The 17,814-nt window shown below is 48.2% G+C and overlaps 1 protein-coding gene across 2 annotated transcripts in view; it reads right to left on the bottom strand.

Moving 5' to 3' along the window:
• Positions 1–17,814, bottom strand: part of LOC144502780 (huntingtin-interacting protein 1-related protein-like) — a 180,696-nt gene that overhangs the window by 50,287 nt on the left and 112,595 nt on the right. For both annotated transcript variants that reach the window (XM_078227047.1, XM_078227046.1), the window contains 5 exons: positions 7,026–7,083; positions 6,111–6,186; positions 4,695–4,838; positions 482–555; positions 319–391 (listed from right to left, as the gene is read on the bottom strand). In XM_078227047.1, coding sequence (XP_078083173.1) covers positions 319–391; positions 482–555; positions 4,695–4,838; positions 6,111–6,186; positions 7,026–7,083 — 425 coding nt within the window. The remainder of the gene's footprint in view (positions 1–318; positions 392–481; positions 556–4,694; positions 4,839–6,110; positions 6,187–7,025; positions 7,084–17,814) is intronic.

The following is a 17,814-nucleotide window of genomic DNA, read 5'->3' on the forward strand; positions in this document are numbered from 1 at the left end:
TAAATGTAAGACAGCAAGCACACGGATAGTGGATGACCGGGACTTGGTGCAAGTTAGGACATGAACAGCAGAATTTTGGATGGGTACAAGTCTATGGAGAGTGTAAGTGAGGCCAGCCAGATGAGCACTGGTGAGAATCTACAGGGAGCAAAGGCATGTTTGGACAAGAGGCAGCCATTCTCCCTTACTGGAAATGAGAGTGAACTCATTAGAATGGTTGCATTAACTGAATAAAATGACAAGCAGGAACCCAGAATGTCAATCTCCTGCAGCTCCCCTTTTTATCAATCCTTTCTTTGATTCAGGATCAGATCTTACCTCAGACTTTACTCTTTCTATCTCAGCTTTCAACAGCTCCACCTCTTTCTTCAGGTTATCGATCTGAAGGTCTCTGCATGAAGAATGCACACATGACTCTAAAAGTTAAACCCAATAACAGTGTTGAATAAATCCAGTCAGTGGCAAGGCCCAGCCTCCTTACCTATCATCCTTCACAAATCCATTATTGGTTGGGGGGCCAAAAGTAGCATCGAAGATGTCCACATCCACCAGGTTCTAAAAGAAAATAAATTCAGCGGAAGGTTAAAGTATTTTGAAATAAAGAGATTTGTCACATTTGTGAAAGCTGCCTCCTTGCTTGTAAAAACTCATCAACAAATAAGCAGCAACTGATAAACTAGAGCCCCGCACTAACTTGAGACAAGAGGGCAGCATACAGGGATGGGCAATCGGCTTGCTGGGCAGCGCAGGCGAGAGGCTGGACAGCACAGGCGAGAGGCTGGACAGCGCAGGCGGAGGGTGGACAGCGCAGGCGAGAGGCTGGACAGCACAGGCGGAGGGTGGACAGCGCAGGCGAGAGGCTGGACAGCGCAGGCGGAGGGTGGACAGCGCAGGCGAGAGGCTGGACAGCGCAGGCGAGAGGCTGGACAGCGCAGGCGGAGGGTGGACAGCGCAGGCGAGAGGCTGGACAGCGCAGGCGGAGGGTGGACAGCGCAGGCGAGAGGCTGGACAGCACAGGCGGAGGGTGGACAGCGCAGGCGGAGGGTGGACAGCGCAGGCGAGAGGCTGGACAGCGCAGGCGGAGGGTGGACAGCGCAGGCGAGAGGCTGGACAGCGCAGGCGAGAGGCTGGACAGCACAGGCGAGAGGCTGGACAGCACAGGCGAGAGGCTGGACCGCACAGGCGAGAGGCTGGACAGCACAGGCGAGAGGCTGGACAATGCAGGTGGAGGCTGGACAGCGCAGGCGGAGGCTGGACAGCGCAGGCGGAGGCTGGACAGCGCAGGCGGAGGCTGGACAGCGCAGGCGGAGGGTGGACAGTGCAGGGGAGAGGCTGGACAGCACAGGCAGAGGCTGGACAGCGCAGGCGGAGGGTGGACAGCGCAGGCGGAGGGTGGACAGCGCAGGCGAGAGGCTGGACAGCGCAGGCGGAGGGTGGACAGCGCAGGCGAGAGGCTGGACAGCGCAGGTGGAGGCTGGACAGCGCAGGCAGAGGCTGGGCAGCGCAGGGGAGAGGCTGGACAGCGCAGGCAGAGGCTGGACAGTGCAGGGGAGAGGCTGGACAGCGCAGGCAGAGGCTGGGCAGCGCAGGGGAGAGGCTGGGCAGCGCAGGGGAGAGGCTGGGCAGCGCAGGGGAGAGGCCGGACAGCGCAGGCAGAGGCTGGACAGCACAGGCGGAGGGTGGACAGCGCAGGCGGAGGGTGGACAGCGCAGGCGAGAGGCTGGACAGTGCAGGGGAGAGGCTGGACAGCGCAGGCAGAGGCTGGACAGTGCAGGCGAGAGGCTGGACAGCGCAGGCGGAGGGTGGACAGCGCAGGCGGAGGGTGGACAGCGCAGGCGAGAGGCTGGACAGTGCAGGGGAGAGGCTGGACAGCGCAGGGGAGAGGCTGGACAGCACAGGCAGAGGCTGGACAGCGCAGGGGAGAGGCTGGACAGCGCAGGCGGAGGGTGGACAGCGCAGGCGGAGGGTGGACAGCGCAGGCGAGAGGCTGGACAGCGCAGGTGGAGGCTGGACAGCGCAGGCAGAGGCTGGGCAGCGCAGGGGAGAGGCTGGACAGCGCAGGCGAGAGACTGGACAGCGCAGGCGAGAGACTGGACAGCGCAGGCAGAGGCTGGACAGTGCAGGCGAGAGGCTGGACAGCGCAGGCGAGAGGCTGGACAGCGCAGGTGGAGGCTGGACAGCACAGGTGGAGGCTGGACAGCGCAGGTGGAGGCTGGACAGCGCAGGCGAGAGGCTGGACAGCGCAGGGGAGAGGCTGGACAGCGCAGGTGGAGGCTGGACAGCGCAGGCGAGAGGCTGGACAGCGCAGGGGAGAGGCTGGACAGCGCAGGCAGAGGCTGGACAGCGCAGGGCAGAGGCTGGACAGCGCAGGGGAGAGGCTGGACAGCGCAGGGGAGAGGCTGGACAGCGCAGGCGAGAGACTGGACAGCGCAGGCGAGAGACTGGACAGCGCAGGAGGGGGTGGGGGTGGCAGGTGGGTGTCCAAGATGAGCACAGCCACCAACAACAATTTTAAATGAAGTTTATTTATTAGTCACAAGTAGGCTTACATTAACACTGCAATGAAGTTACTGTGAAATTCCCCTATTCCTCCAGCACCTGTTCGGGTCAATGCACCCTAACCAGCACATCTTTCAGACTGTGGGAGGAAACCGGAGCACCCGGAGGGAACCCACGCAGACACGGGGAGAACATGCAGACTCTGCACAGTCACCCAAGCCGGGAATCGAACCCGGGTCCCTGGCGCTGTGAGGCAGCAATGCTAACCACTGTGCCAGCGTGTCACCCCACACCTTTAAAGTAATACTATGTCCCATGGCTTCCACAGGAGGGTTATAAAACAAAGGATAACACCAATAAGGATATATTAGTTCATAAGACCAAACTTTTTTTCAAAGAGATAGGCTCAAGGAGGCACCTAAAAGGAGGAAAGCGAGGCAAAGAGGTGGAAAGAATGGGGGTTCCAAAGCTCAGGGCCTTGCCAGCTGAAAGCATGGACACCAGTGGTGGAGTGATTAAAGTCAGGAATGAGCAGGAAACCTGAACTGGAGGGGTGTAGATATTTCAGAGAGTTTTAGGGCTGGAGGAAGTTACCGAGTTGGGTCAGGGCAAGGCTACGCTGGGATTACGGAAAAGAATCTTGAAGTCAAACGCAGTCAGACTGAGCCTAATATGTGTCAGTCAGCACAGGGGAGTCAGAACACAGATGGCAAAGTTTCTGACAAGCTTCGGTTTATGGAGGTGGATAAAATTGATCGCTAACTCAGAAGACAATGGAATAAAAGGCCCAGAGGTAACAAGGGCAGGGATGAAAATCTCAGCAGCAGATCAACTGAGGCAGTGATGGAGTCAGGTGGGAACCTGCAAAAAGGCACAATTTTGACATTCATAGAATACAATCATAGAATCCATACAGTGCAGAAGGAGGCCATTCAGCCCATCGAGTCTGCACCAACAACAATCCCACTTAGGCCCTATCCCTGTAACCCCACATATTTACACTGTTAGTCTCCCTGACACTAAGGGGCAATTTAGCATGGCCAATCAATCTAACCCACACATCTTTGGGCTGTGTGAGGAAACCAGAGCACCCAGCAGAAACCCACGCAGACACGGGGAGAACATGCAGACTCCAAACAGACGGTGACCCGAAGCCGGAATTGAACCTGAGTCCCAGTTGCTGTGAGGCAGCAGTGCTAAGCACTGAGCCACCCCTAAAGAAAGGCAGACTCGCATTTATATCGTGCCTTCGCTGACCAGCGGACATCACCGTGGGCTTTTCAGCCAATAACAGATTGTCATTATAATGTAGGAAACAACAGCCAATCGCCAGAGGTGGCAAGCTGATTTGAACCGGGAACCTCTTGATCTGCGGTCAAATGCTCTCACTGAGCTATATAGCCCCTCACTTCCTGGGCCCACTCTGGCCTTGGACCCATGACACAGCAGGATCTGTAGGCACAATCGATAGTCTGTGCAACATGGGCTGCCCGCAGTTAAAATGTCAGGACATGAATAATGTTAACGGGCACCGACTTTCACATTTTAACTCAGTTCCCTCATCACACCGGAGATGACAGCTTCCTATGTTGCTCACGGCCATGCCAGTTAAAATGGTGTGCTGTACTAATGCAGTGTCAATAAAGTGAGTACCATCACTCCAACACGACCCAATTCTGGCACAATACACCTCCACTGGATTCCTTAAATTCTCCCATAGTAACAACTTGCAAATTATGTTGCTCCCAATAACATAAAGCTGTGTGTATGTTGGATATAAGGAGGATTTCCTAGTATTTGGAGTTCTTATTCAACTGGAATCTCCTCAATATCCGGTTAAGACTATCTCAATCATTGTCTTCATAAGTGAAGATATCTTCCAACCAACTCACTTCTGCCTCACGCACCCCGTTTTAAAACTGCTTGCTCGCTTGGACTTTCATTTCATTTTTACGTTCAACTTAAAAGTCAAAGAACAAAGAAAATTACAGCACAGGAATAGGCCCTTCGGCCCTCCAAGCCTGCACCGACCGTGCTGCCCATTTGAACTAAACCCCTACCAATTCCGGGGACCGTATCCCTCTATTCCCATCCTAATCATGTATTTGTCAAGATGCCCCTTAAAAGTCACCATGAACAATTTCCGGCTTACTAGAGAGCAAAGGGAAATCCCGTCAGGGAAAGCGGCCTCTTACCGGAGATTCAGTCACCGGAGCTGCAGAAACCTCGACGAGACTTTCTGGTTCCTCAATATCATCAGCTGGAGCCTCATCAGGAATAATCACCACTGGTTTCACATGTTCTGCCAGGGCTGAGGCGCGCAAAAAGTTTGGAGGACTCTGTAAAAGGGTGAAACACAAGATGTACTCGTGTCTTGTTCAAATTCGATTTGGGGTACTGTGAAATGCCACTTGAATGATGCTTTGTTGGGGTAGGAACCTCTCTGCATTTGGCTGCCTCATCAGAGTGAAAACTGTAACATTGAGAAGAAGCTGGAAATCACAGAACCACTTCAAACTCCAATTGCCACAGGCTCATTCCTTGGGCTGGGCTTGTATTTTAATGTTGATACTTAAAAAACAGCATTTTCTAGGTTATTGAAGCACGAGCCCTGGTACCCAAGCAAGCAACTGTACTAAAGCATCGGCAGAGACATGCACAGCAAAACCAGGGCCTGAATTTTTCAGATGGTGGTGAGTTGCATCCCTCCCCCTCCCCGCCCCCCCCACCGACAGATCCACTGTCATTTTACACTGAATTGAGCATTGATTGGCAGCAAGCAGGACTTCTGTCCGCACTTGGAAGGAATCTCGCTTTGGAGAGCAGCTGGCCAATCAGATTGACCGACAGCTCTCCAGCCCATCCAGACAGAGCGCCTCAGTGGCTGGAAGAGGCACTGCAGTGTCTGTGCCAGGGACAAAGTTCAGGGAAAGTAAGTGGCCCTGAGGAAGGGAAGGGTAAAGGATACCTGGGGGGTGGGGGGTAAGGGATATCTGGGGGCGGCGGTGGACGGAAGGGTAAGGGATATCTGGAGGGGGGGGGAGAAACTATGAGGTGGGTGATTGAATTTCTATAGTGCCTTTCACTCATGTCATCCCAGATAATCAATTAAGCACTCTGCTGCTGCAATATAGGAAACATGGGAGCTCATTTGCACACAGCAAGTTTCCATCAACAGTAATGACCGGATAATCCGTGATGGTGATGTTGATTGCGGGGTAAATATTTGCCGGGAGTCTGGGAAGTGCTCCCCTGCTCTTTTTCAAAATTGTGCCCATGGGATCTTTTATGTCACTGGAGCAGACAGGTGGAGCCTCAACTTAACGTCTAGACTGTTGTTTGTGTGGAAGGAAATGATAAAATATTATACATGAGGATGAAGAGATCCGTTCACACATTCACTCTGTGATTAAAAAGGTGTGGGTAGAATTCACCACCTCCAGGAATTTAGTGAATCAAAAGTTATTGCAAGTAGAAAGTTGTAAATGGAGAGGATTGCAGTTTTCTTTCAACCAGTGTATTAGAAGTCAGAAGCTTATAAGAAGACAAACTAAACAAATTAAGACCTCATTATCCTACTATCCTCCTATTTTTACAAGAAGGTTCCATACCTCGGGCAATTTTGGAATCTGGATTAACCGCTTGAAGTATAACATGTCACGGGATCGGCTAAAGAAACTCTTTAGGCTGTAACAAGATAAAAAAAAATACAACTCAATAAAAAAAGAGACATTCTGTGATACATGAATAAATACAAAAAAAGTGCTATTTTACTCAGTGCATTATAGAAACATAGAAGATAGGAGCAGGAGGAGGCCATTTGGCCCTTTGAGCCTGCTCTGCCATTCATTATGATCATGGTTGATCATCCAACTCAATAGCCTAATCCTGCTTTTTCCCCATAACCGTTGATCCCATTCGCCCCAATTATAATGTAATACCTCACATTTATCCACAATAAAAATCAATCTTCCACCTATTTGCCCATTCTGCTGTCTGCCTGAGGTTTTGTAAGGCCCTCCGCACCATTTTCCAAATTTCAGCACTTTACACCCAAGTCCACAACATTTATGTAGAACAAACGTGGATCCAACACTGAGCCCTGGGCTACTCAGTAAGATGATGATCAAGTACCGAGTGGCTGATCTTGTCAGTCTTCACATTGCACAGTACAAGAGCAATGAAAAATATTCAGTGCTTTGGGTAGAACCTTCAGACCATTATCTCCGCAATGTAACTAACAAGCTTTCACAATCTTTAATACACTTCAACACATGACATGTTTTGAAGATACTGCATAACCTTTCCTTATCTGCTGTTGTACCATTCATATTTGTAAAAGCCTGGTATCTGTGCAGTGTAAACCCTGCAAATTACAGACCATTTACTATTGCCACCCTTATGCAGCCAGCCGTGAAAACTACGTGGCCAATTATTGGCCTCTTGTGAACCAAGGTTTCCAGTGGAGGTCCCCATTAGTTTCTCCCGACTCGTTACAATAGGCATCAATGTTTATTAACAATTACCTGTGAAATTCATCATAGAATCGGTCCCTGTGTCCTTGCAAAGTGTCTGCCGGTAGACCTGTTCAAGAAGGGACACAATAATGAATTTTGCTACACATCAGCACATTTACTTGTTCACATCTCGCATTGAAAGCTGCACGCTGAGTTTCTAAAGCCATGAAACTGAATTGTATTCTGAACAGGAAGGATTAGTACAGAAATGTCATTCTTAACACCGGTAAATAGGAAGTGGTGTGGCAATGAAGCAGGTTACAGTCACAGACTCAGTCCAAAATATCAGACATGGATGATCAGCGGTTAAAAAAAACAGAAAATGTTGGAAAAACCCAGCAGGTCTGGCAGCATTTGTGGAGAGAGGCACAGAGTTAACGTTTCGAGTCCATCTGACTCTTCCTCAGAGTTAAAAAGAGGGAGAAATGTCATAGAATCTCTACAGTGCAGAAGGAGGCCATTTGGCCCATAGAGCCTGCACCAACAACAGGCCCTATCCCCGTAACCCCATGTATTTACCCTGCTAATTCCCCTGACACTAAGGATCAATTTAGCATGGTCAATCAACCGAACTCGCACATCTTTGGAGTGCAGGAGGGAACCGCAGCACCCGGACGAAACCCACGCAGACACGGAGAGAATGTGCAAACTCTACGCAGGCAGACACTCGAGGCTGGAATTGAACCCGGGTCCCTAGTGCTGTGAGGCAGCAGTGCTAACCACTGTGCCACCGTGCCACCCAAATGTGATGGATTTTATAATGTTTGAGAGGGGATGGGACAGGTGGAGTAAAACAGAAGGTCAGGGAGAGGTGGGAGATAAGGAGAAATTTGATGAAGATGTCACGGGCATAAGACAAAGGGAGTGTTAAAGACTAAAGAACGTGCTAATAGTGGCACAACGTCAAGGTAGCAGAATAGCACACTTCCTTTGTCTTGTGCCCATGATTTCCTTGCCAAATCTCTCCTGATCTCCCACCTATCTCTGACCTTTTTTGCTCCACCTGCTCCAGCCCCTCTTAAACATTAGAAAATCCATCACATTTCATCCTCTCTTTAGCTCAGAGGAAAAGTCACGTGGACTTGAAATGTTGACTCTGTTTCTCTCTCCACAGACGCTGCTGAGTTTGCCAGCATTTTCTGTTTTATTTTCTATTTTCAGCATCTGCAGCATTTTGCTTTCTCGTGGATGATCTGAAGTTTGTTAAATGTGCTGGACGGTGTCACTGGACTAGTAAAGCTCTCGTTCACACTCAGAATTCATATTTTGAAATGTCATCCCCATTGATCAGTAGTGACAACATCAAGTGAAAGCTAAGGTGAGCTTGCCAAGAGAAAGAAAGTCAAAACACGGACACACCCGACGGGATACATCCAAAGATCGTCAGACACATGGGGGAAGAAAAATAGTGCGATGCTGACAGAGGATGTGTGTCGGAAAATCAGAGAGAAGGCAATGTCATACCCATTTTCAAAAAGGAAGACAGACTTAATCTGGGTAATTGCAAGCAAATTAGCTTGGCATCTGTAAGAGGGAAACATGGGGGGGTGGTCTCTAATTGAAGATGAATGGGAGATAGTTAGAAGCAGCAAATACAGATTTCAGAAGGGAAGACATTGCTTGGCAAATCCAATAGAGTTCTTTGAATAGGTCACAAGTGGTGAAAATTTAAATGCATTGGATATGGTACTTGGATTCTCAGAAAGCTATTGGCAAGATACCGGAGAAAATTACAGGCTACGGCACAGGGGGCGGCACAGTGACACAGTGGTTAGCACTGCTGCCTCACAGTGCCAGGGTCCCAGGTTCAATTCCGGCCTCGGGTCACTGTCTGTACAGAGTTTGCACATTCCCCCCGTGTCTGCGTGGGTTTCCTCCGGGTGCTCCGATTTCCTCCCACACTCCAAAGATGTGCGGGTTAGGTTGATTGGCCATGCTGAATTGACCCTGACTGTCAGGGGATTAGCAGGATAAATGTGTGGAGTTACGGGAATATGGCCTGTGTGGGATTGTGGTCGGTACAGACACAATGAGTCGAATGGCCTCCTTCTGCGCTGTAGGGATTCTATGATTATTGGACGGGGTTTAGCAAACTGGATTATAAGCTGGTTGTAATGAACATAGACGTGAGATTAACTGTAAGAGGTATAGGAGAAAGAGAGCGAGATGCCTTGTGTTATATTGAATTATGATGCTGTGGAATACACTAGTGGAGTTAGTGATTGAACAAGAGGCCATGTCAACATCTAAGAACAGGTTAAATAAATCGTTGAAGGAAAAGGCTTTGGGAACATGGTGACACATGGGAATAAGACCACTGCTTGTATCAAGAATAAACATCATGACTGACGGGTTGGACTAAACAGCCTGACTCCACATTGCAGTTCAATCTATTTGACTATTCACGGTCCAAAATGTTAAGTAGCTTCTCAATACTGACTCCATATCCTAGAGAGTTGCTGCCACACCCTAGCCTTTGATGTGCTAGATACTTTTGAGGCAACGTGAAACATCAGATCATTAGGTGCCCATGAGAGGCAGTGCTTAGACTCAGCCCAAAGATGGCGCGCCAGCAGTCACAGAGATCTGAATAACCTTCCTTCCTATATTAACCACCTTTGACCAGCTGCTTTGTTGACATTTTCATATCTGATCTGAACGCGGTAAGATTAACCCCTTCAATCACGTGTTGGAAATGAGGCAAGGAAGGAAAGTTTGAGAGGATTCAGCCGATTGAGCTTACTGATTGTGGCCCAGCTTTTGAATTTTAAATCCTGTTCATTGAACCACTAAATATGGATGAAACCACTCCAGATTGGTCAGCTCAGAATGCACTTTGAACCAGGGAAAAAGGCACAAAAGCACATCAAGCCAAACAAAATGTCACAGATTGAACTGTAAAGAGGTCTAACAACACCAGGTTAAATTCCAATAGATTTATTTGGAATCACGAGCTTTCGGAGCACTGCTCCTTCATCAGGTGAGTGGAGGAGCAGCGCTCCGAAAGCTCAGTATTCCAAATAACCCTGTTGGGCTTTAACCTGGTGTTGTGAGATTTCTTACTGTGCCCACCCCAGTCCAACGCCGGCATCTCCACATCAGATTGAAACATGCTCAGGTTTGCTTTCCTCTCCTGTCTGTGCTGTGGCTCTGAAACACTGAGCGGGTATACTTCCAGAACACAACGTTACAGAGATATCAGAGACTCCGGCTTGTAGAGGTACAGACACCACTTATCGGAAAATCTACACTTGCTGTAAATGTCAGACCGGGGCTATAGGGGAAACTATGATAGACCCTAGTTGTAATATTACTGGAGTAATAAACCAACGAACAAAGACTGACTTTGAATCCCACCATGGCAGCAAGGGAATTTAAATTCAATGAATTATTAAATTATTCTCAATTAATTAATTGTGAAATACCGTAAATGCCAGCCTACAAGTCAACATTTGAAGCCTCGTAAAATTCCTCCAAACAAAATGGACTCAATTTATACATGGAGCATAAAAGTAAAAAGTTTATTTATTAGTGTCACAAGTAGGCTTGCATCAACACTGCAATGAAGTTACTGTGAAAATCCCCCAGTCGCCACACTCCGGCACCTGTTCGGGTACACTGAGGGAGAATTTCGCATCCAGTTCATTGATGTCCTTTAGTGGAGAAAATCTGCAGCTCTCATCCAATCTGGCCTGTATGTGGCGGAGTTTGCACATTCTCCCCGTGTCTGCATAGGTTTCCCTCAGATGATCCGATTTCCTCCCAAAGTTGCACCTTAGTGTCGGGGGATTAGCAGGGTAAATATGTGGGGTAATGGGGATAGGGCCTGGGAGGATTGTTGTCGGTGTGGGCTTGTTGGGCCAAATGACCTCCTTCTGCTCTGTAGGGATTCTATGATTCTATAAACCTACAGCAAGATGGTTGACTCTTAAATGCCCTCAGAATTGACTCAGTAAGTCACTCAGTTGTATTCATAAATGACAAGTCAACAAATGAGCAACAAATGCTGGCCTAGCCACATCCCGTGAATGAATTACCTCAAAAATTGGTTATTACTGATGGTAAAATCATTAACACTGAGATTGTGCCACCACGATAATTCCAGGTAACGCCCCTTCTGCCACCCTGCCTTCATAACCAAGTTGTAGCCTCATGCCAATAAAGGAACATGTCAGGCCTGATGGTCCAACCTAAGCAAAGGTGTAACCAGACCCACTCAACCCACACCCAGTACAATGCAACAATAAGAATTCTCTGCCGCAAATTCCAAGTGACTTTTGTACAACCAAACAAAAGATTTTTGTAAGATTTTTATCTCACGCAAGTCTAAAGTTCACGAGTTTTCTGAACTGGTGCTTGTCAATGCTGCAACCAAAGCTAGTCCAACCAAGGCCAGAATTTCTGCCTGTCCAATCACATGGATTAGAGGACTGTGGATATATCTAGGTCGTGCAATAATACACACGCGTCACCATCATCCCTCTGTCCAAGGGGAGCAATGTTATTTCCATGGACGTTAAGGGAATGTCATTGGTGTTACTCTAATGATGTATACAAGAAAAAACTGACTGTTGATAAACGTTTTCCATACATGCCAACCATTTGTGTTTGATGCAAAAGAAAGCTTTTAAGCCAATGCCTATGACAGAGTTCACACAAGTTGGAACATTTATTTTTATTGATCTTCACATCTGAATGGAATTGGTGACAGAACAGTTTTTTTCATTTTTTAGTTACCAGTAGGCTTACATTAACACTACAATGAAGTTACTGTGAAAATCCCCTAGTCGCCGCACTCCAGCGCCAACACTGAGGGTGAATTTAGCATGGCCAATGCACCTAACCAGCACGTCTTTCGGACTGTGGGAGGAAACCGCAGCAGCCGGAGGAAACCCACGCAGACACGGGGAGAATGTGTACATTCCGCACAGACAATGACTCAAGCCCGGATCCCAGGCGTTGTGAGGCAGCAATGCTAACCACAGTGCCACCTCCCCCTCTCACACAACCTCACTCTCCCCAATATGCCTCTGCTTTCACCTCATCAATTTCACCTACTTGTACCGGCTAACATGTACCTCGGAATTGACAATGTGCCCACAAGTCACGATGTAATGGTCAAACCAAATTTGGTGTAAATAGCTCTGACAAAGAGTCATCCAGACTCAAAGGCCCCGATTTTACCAGCACGACCCGCCCATCGATGGGCGGCGGACTGAGCCGGTAAAATCACGTGAGAGCCGAGAAATCAGGATCGTGATTTCGCCGCTCCCACAATCTTACCAGAACCGGATTTCCAGCGTGGCCAGCCTCTCGCCCATTTCCGGCAAGAGGCTGAATAAATTATTTAAATTTATTAAAATGTTAATTTACATGTGTTTAGTGTGCCCAGCGTTCAATCGTCCAGGCTCACGTGCCTTTATGGCCTCGCTGGAAGAGGTTCTCTCCGGCGAGGGAAACACCTGCTCTCCATGTACGGGGAACAGTCGCGTTGCCCTTACTGGTAGAACTGGAGGTCATTCAGGCTCCCCGGGGAAGCCAAGGGCAAGGGGAGGGTGCCCCTTGGGCAGTGCCAGCCTGGCACCTTGGCAATGCCAGCCTGGCACCTTGGCACTGCCCAGTGGGCAGTGCCAGGGGATGGAGCCTGAAGGGACAGAGCAACCCGATCGGGGCTGGGGAGGGGGGCACTGTGCACTTTGCAGCTGGGAACAATGGAGGAGGGAGGGGGTTCCCACTGCCTGGGTGGGATTGTGGTCGGTGCACACTCGATGGGCCGAATGGCCTCTTTCTGTGCTGTAGGGTTTCTAAGACTGCAATCACTGGGGGGTGAGGGGGGGGGGGGTGGTGTGATCATTCTGGGTGGTGGGTGAGTGACAGAGGCTACATTTTCGGGTGGTGTGGGGCTCGGGATTGGCCACGGGCCCCCATGATTGCTTGGGAGGGTTGGTTCAGATTAGCTCCAGCAGCTGAGGCCTGACAGATCTCTCTCTCTCTGCCCTCTGCTGTTGGAATTGTGCATGTGCAGACACAAAGCTCCCTCTGCTGCTGGCTGACAATTTAAGCCCGGCCCACAGCCTGTAGTAGCTAGAAACAGTCTAGCCCATTATGTGCTCAAGATTGGGGGTTAAAAACGCGCCCAAAAATCGGCAACTTTCCCATTTTCACGCTAGCTGGACACTTAGAAGTTTTTGTGTAGAATTCCACCCGAAGTGTTAGCTCTATTCTCTCTCCGCAGACACAGTCAGACCTGCTGAGATTTTCCATCATTTTTTGTTTTTTTTTTCTCATTCCAGCATACGCAGTAATTTGCTTTTATTTTGGTGCAGCTGGGATTTCATTCTGTTCAGTTGCTGCTTCAATCTTTCATTCAGACAAATATGGGAAAATATAAATTGCCTGCTTTATTCAATCTATTTAATTCTGCACCTATTCTGGCAGCTGGAGTTAGTAATGTTCAAACTTATACTAAAGGCTGGCACCACCTAACAAGTTGGATACACAGCTTGTTGCTCTAAAGTAGGAAAATAATATGGAAATCTGCTTTTCTTTAACAACAGTTTTTCAGGTAATATCCTTGCTGATTTGGTTCCACTCCACGCATCTCCTGGGGATTCCCCTACACGTTGCGTTCCAGATCCACAGGCACTGACGACAGCTAGCATCTCATCCACATGGGAGGAGATGAACTACACAGCCTGAGCTTGTCCAATCACCAAACCCACAAGTGGAAATGCATAAGAGATGGCTGAAAGCACAGCCAATTTTATAGGATCAATATTTTGTTTTTCAAATTTTTATTCCATCCAAAAAAATCACATTCAAATTTCAATTGAACGGTGGCACGTTGGTTAGCACTGCTGCCTCACAGCACCAGGGACCCGGGTTCGATTCCCAGCTTGGGTCACTGTCTGTGTGGAGTTTGCACATTCTCCCTGTGTCTGCGTGGGTTTCCTCCGGGTGCTCCGGTTTCCTCCCACAGTCCAAAGATGTGCGGGTTAGGTTGATTGGCCATGATAAGTTGATCCCAGTGTCAGGGGGACTAGCAGGGTAAATATGTGGAGTTACGGGAATAGGGAGAGATTGCGATCGGTGCAGACTCAATGGGGCCGAATGGCCTCCTTCTGCACTGTAGGGATTCTGTGAATCCAATTCATGGTCCCCATGAGAGAAACAAATAATATCCACGCTGGCAGGATGAGGCATTGCAGCCCATCTTGGGCTTGATCTTAGTCAAAAGGCTGAGATTGCTTTGAAAAATTGCATCAGGCGACGCCTCAGTTAAACCTCATCGACTACCCTGATCGTTGACTCTACCCTAGCCAGAGAAATCAACCTGCCTGATCATTGACTCTCCCCTGTCAGGTAAATAGGATCAATATTTCAGCAAAAAAAGCAGGAGATATTAGACTTTGCATCCTGCAGTCCCCTGGTATAACCTTGGTAGTCATAGCAACCTCATACGTTCAGCCTGGCAGCAACGTGCCTCGACTCACAGAGTGAGATGGTGGAAAGCTTATGAGGAGAGACTGAGTAGACTGGGACTATAATCATTGGAATTTAGAAGAATGAGGGGGGGGTCTGATAGAAACATATAAAATTATGAATGGAATAGATAAGATCGAAGCAGGAAGGTTTTTTTCCACTGGCGGATGAAACTAGAACTAGGGGGCATAGCCTCAAAATAAGGGGGAACAGATTTAGGACTGAGTTGAGGAGTAATTTCTTCAACCAAAGGGTGAAGAAATCCCTGCCCAGTGGTGCCAGGGTCAAGGAGGTCTCTGAGCGATTGCAAGACATTCTTATGGGGGAGGGTGAGCAGCCAGAGGTCATTGTACATATTGGTACCAACGACATAGGGGGGGAAAAAGGATGAGGTCCTGAAATGTGAATATAGAGAGTTAGGCAGAAGGCTAACGTGCAGGACCTCGAAGGTAGTAATTTCAGGACTACTACTGGTACCACGTGCTAGTGAGAGTAGGAATAGGAAGATTAGGCAGATGAATGCCTGGCTTGGGAGCTGGTGCAGGGGGCAGGGATTTAGATTTTTGGATCATTGGGATCTTTTCTGGGGAAGGGGTGACCTGTTCAAGAGGGATGGATTACATTTGAACTGGAGGGGAACTAACATCCTGGCGGGAAGATTTGCTAGAGCCACTCGGGAGGGTTTAAACTAGTTTGGCAGGGGGGTGGGATCCAAAGCAGGAGGGAGACAGAAGAGAAGTTTGGGGACAGCATGGAAGTTAAAGAGAGCACATTAAGTAGTAAAGGCAGTGTCAGTAATCCTAGTACCAGACAGATCAGACAGAAGCAAGACAGAGAGCAAGGGAAGTCCAGATTAAACTGCATTTATTTCAATGCAAGAGGCCTGACGGGCAAGGCAGATGAACTCAGGGCATTGATGGGTACATGGGACTGGGATATTATAGCAATTACTGAAACATGGCTAAGGGAGGGACAGGACTGGCAGCTACTGAAACATGACTAAGGGAGGGGCAGGACTGGCAGCTCAATGTTTCACGGTACAGATGCTATAGGAAAGATAGAACAGGAGGTAAGAGAGGAGGGGGAGTTGCACTTTTGATTAGGGAAAGCATCACGGCCGTACTGAGAGGGGATATATCCGAGGGTTCGGCCACTGAGTCTATATGGGTAGAACTGAGAAATAAGAAGGGGGAAATCACTTTGATAGGGTCGTACTATAGGCCCCCAAATAGTCAGCGGGAAATTGAGGAGCAAATATGTAAGGAGATTACAGATAGCTCCAAGAAAAATAGGGTGGTAATAGTCGGAGATTTTAACTTTCCCAACATTGACTGGGACAGCCATAGTATTAGAGGGTTGGATGGAGAGAAATTTGTTGAGTGTATTCAGGAGGAATTTCTCATTCAGTATGTGGATGGCCCGACTAGAGAGGGGGCAAAACCAGACTTCCTCTTGGGAAATAAGGAAGGGCAGGTGACAGAAGTGTTAGTGAGGGATCACTTTGGGACCAGTGATCATAATTCTATTAGTTTTAAGATAGCTATGGAGAATTGATAGGTCCGTCCCAAAAGTTAATATTCTAAATTGGGGCAAGGCCAATTTTGATGGTATCAGGTAGGAACTTTCAAAAGTTAATTGGGGGAGTCTGTGGGAAGGAAAAGGGACATCTGGTAAGTGGCATGCTTTCAAAAGTGTGTTAACCAGGGTTCAGGGTAAACACATTCCTCTTAGAGTGAAGGGCAAGGCTGGCAGAAGTCGGGAACTCTGGACGACTTGGGATATTGAGGCCCTGGTCAAGAAGAAGAAAGAGGCACATGACATGCATAGGCAGCTGGGATCAAGTGAATCTCTTGAAGAGTATAGGGGGTGTAGGAGTAGAGTTAAGAGAGGAATCAGGAGGGCAAAAAGGGGACACAAAATTGTTTTGGCAGATAAGGCAAAGGAGAATCCAAAGAGCTTCCACAAATACATAAAGGGCAAAAGAGTAACAAGGGAGACAGTAGGGCCTCTTAAGGATCAACAAGGTAATCTATGTGCGGATCCACAAGAGATGGGTGAGGTCCTAAATTAATATTTCTCATCAGTATTTACTGTTGAGAAAAGCATGGATGTTAGGGAACTTGGGGAAATAAATAGTGATAAATAGTACATATCACAGAGAAGGAGGTGCTGGAAGTCTTAAAGCGCATCAAGGTAGATAAATCTGCGGGACCTGATGAGGTATATCCCAGGTCGTTGTGGGAGGCTAGGGAGGAAATTGCAGGTCCCCAAGCCGAGATATTTGAATCATCGATAGTTACGGGTGAGGTGCCTGAAGATTGGAGAGTGGCAAATGTTGTGGCTTTGTTTAAAAAGGGCTGCAGGGAAAAGTCTGGGAACTACAGGCCAGTGAGCCTCACATCTGTGGTGGGTAAATTGTTGGAAGGTATTTTGAGAGACAGGATCTACAGGCATTTAGAGATGCAAGGACTGATTAGGGACAGTCAGCATGGCTTTGTGAGTGGAAAATCATGTCTCACAAATTTAATTGAGTTTTTTGAAGGGGCAACCAAGAAGGTAGATGAGGGCAGTGCAGTTGATGTTGTCTACATGGACTTTAGCAAGGCCTTTGACAAGATACCGCATGTTAGGTTGCTGCATAAAGTTAAATCTCACGGGATCCAGGGTGAGGTATCTAAATGGATACAAAATTGGCTTCTTGACAGAAGCTAGAGGGTGGTTGTAGAGAGTTGTTTTTCAAACTGGAGGCCTGTGACCAGCGGTGTGCCTCAGGGATCAGTGCTGGGTCCACTGTTATTTGTCATTTATACTAATAATTTGGATGAGAATATAAGGGGCATGGTTAGTAAGTTTGCAGATGACACCAAGATTGGTGGCATGGTGGACAGTGAGGAAGGTTATCTCCAATTGCAGGCGGGATCTTGATCAATTGGACCATGGGCTGACGAATGGCAGATGGAGTTTAATTTAGAACAAATGCGAGGTGATGCATTTTGGTAGATTGAACCAGGGCAGGACTTACTCAGTAATGGTAGGGCGTTGGGGACAGTTACAGAACAAAGAGATCTAGGGCTACATGTTCATAGCTCCTTGAAAGTGGAGTCACAGGTGGACAGAGTGGTGAAGAAGGCGTTCGGCATGCTTGGTTTCATCGGTCAGAACATTGAATACAGGAGTTGGGAACGTCTTGTTAAAGTTGTACAAGACATTGGTCAGGCCACACTTGGAATACTGTGTGCAGTCCTGGTCACCCTATTATAGAAAGGATATTATTAAACTAGAAAGAGTGCAGAAAAGATTTTACTAGGATGCTACT

Source organism: Mustelus asterias, chromosome 13 (genome assembly GCF_964213995.1).
Source record: "Mustelus asterias chromosome 13, sMusAst1.hap1.1, whole genome shotgun sequence".
Lineage (NCBI taxonomy): Eukaryota > Metazoa > Chordata > Chondrichthyes > Carcharhiniformes > Triakidae > Mustelus > Mustelus asterias.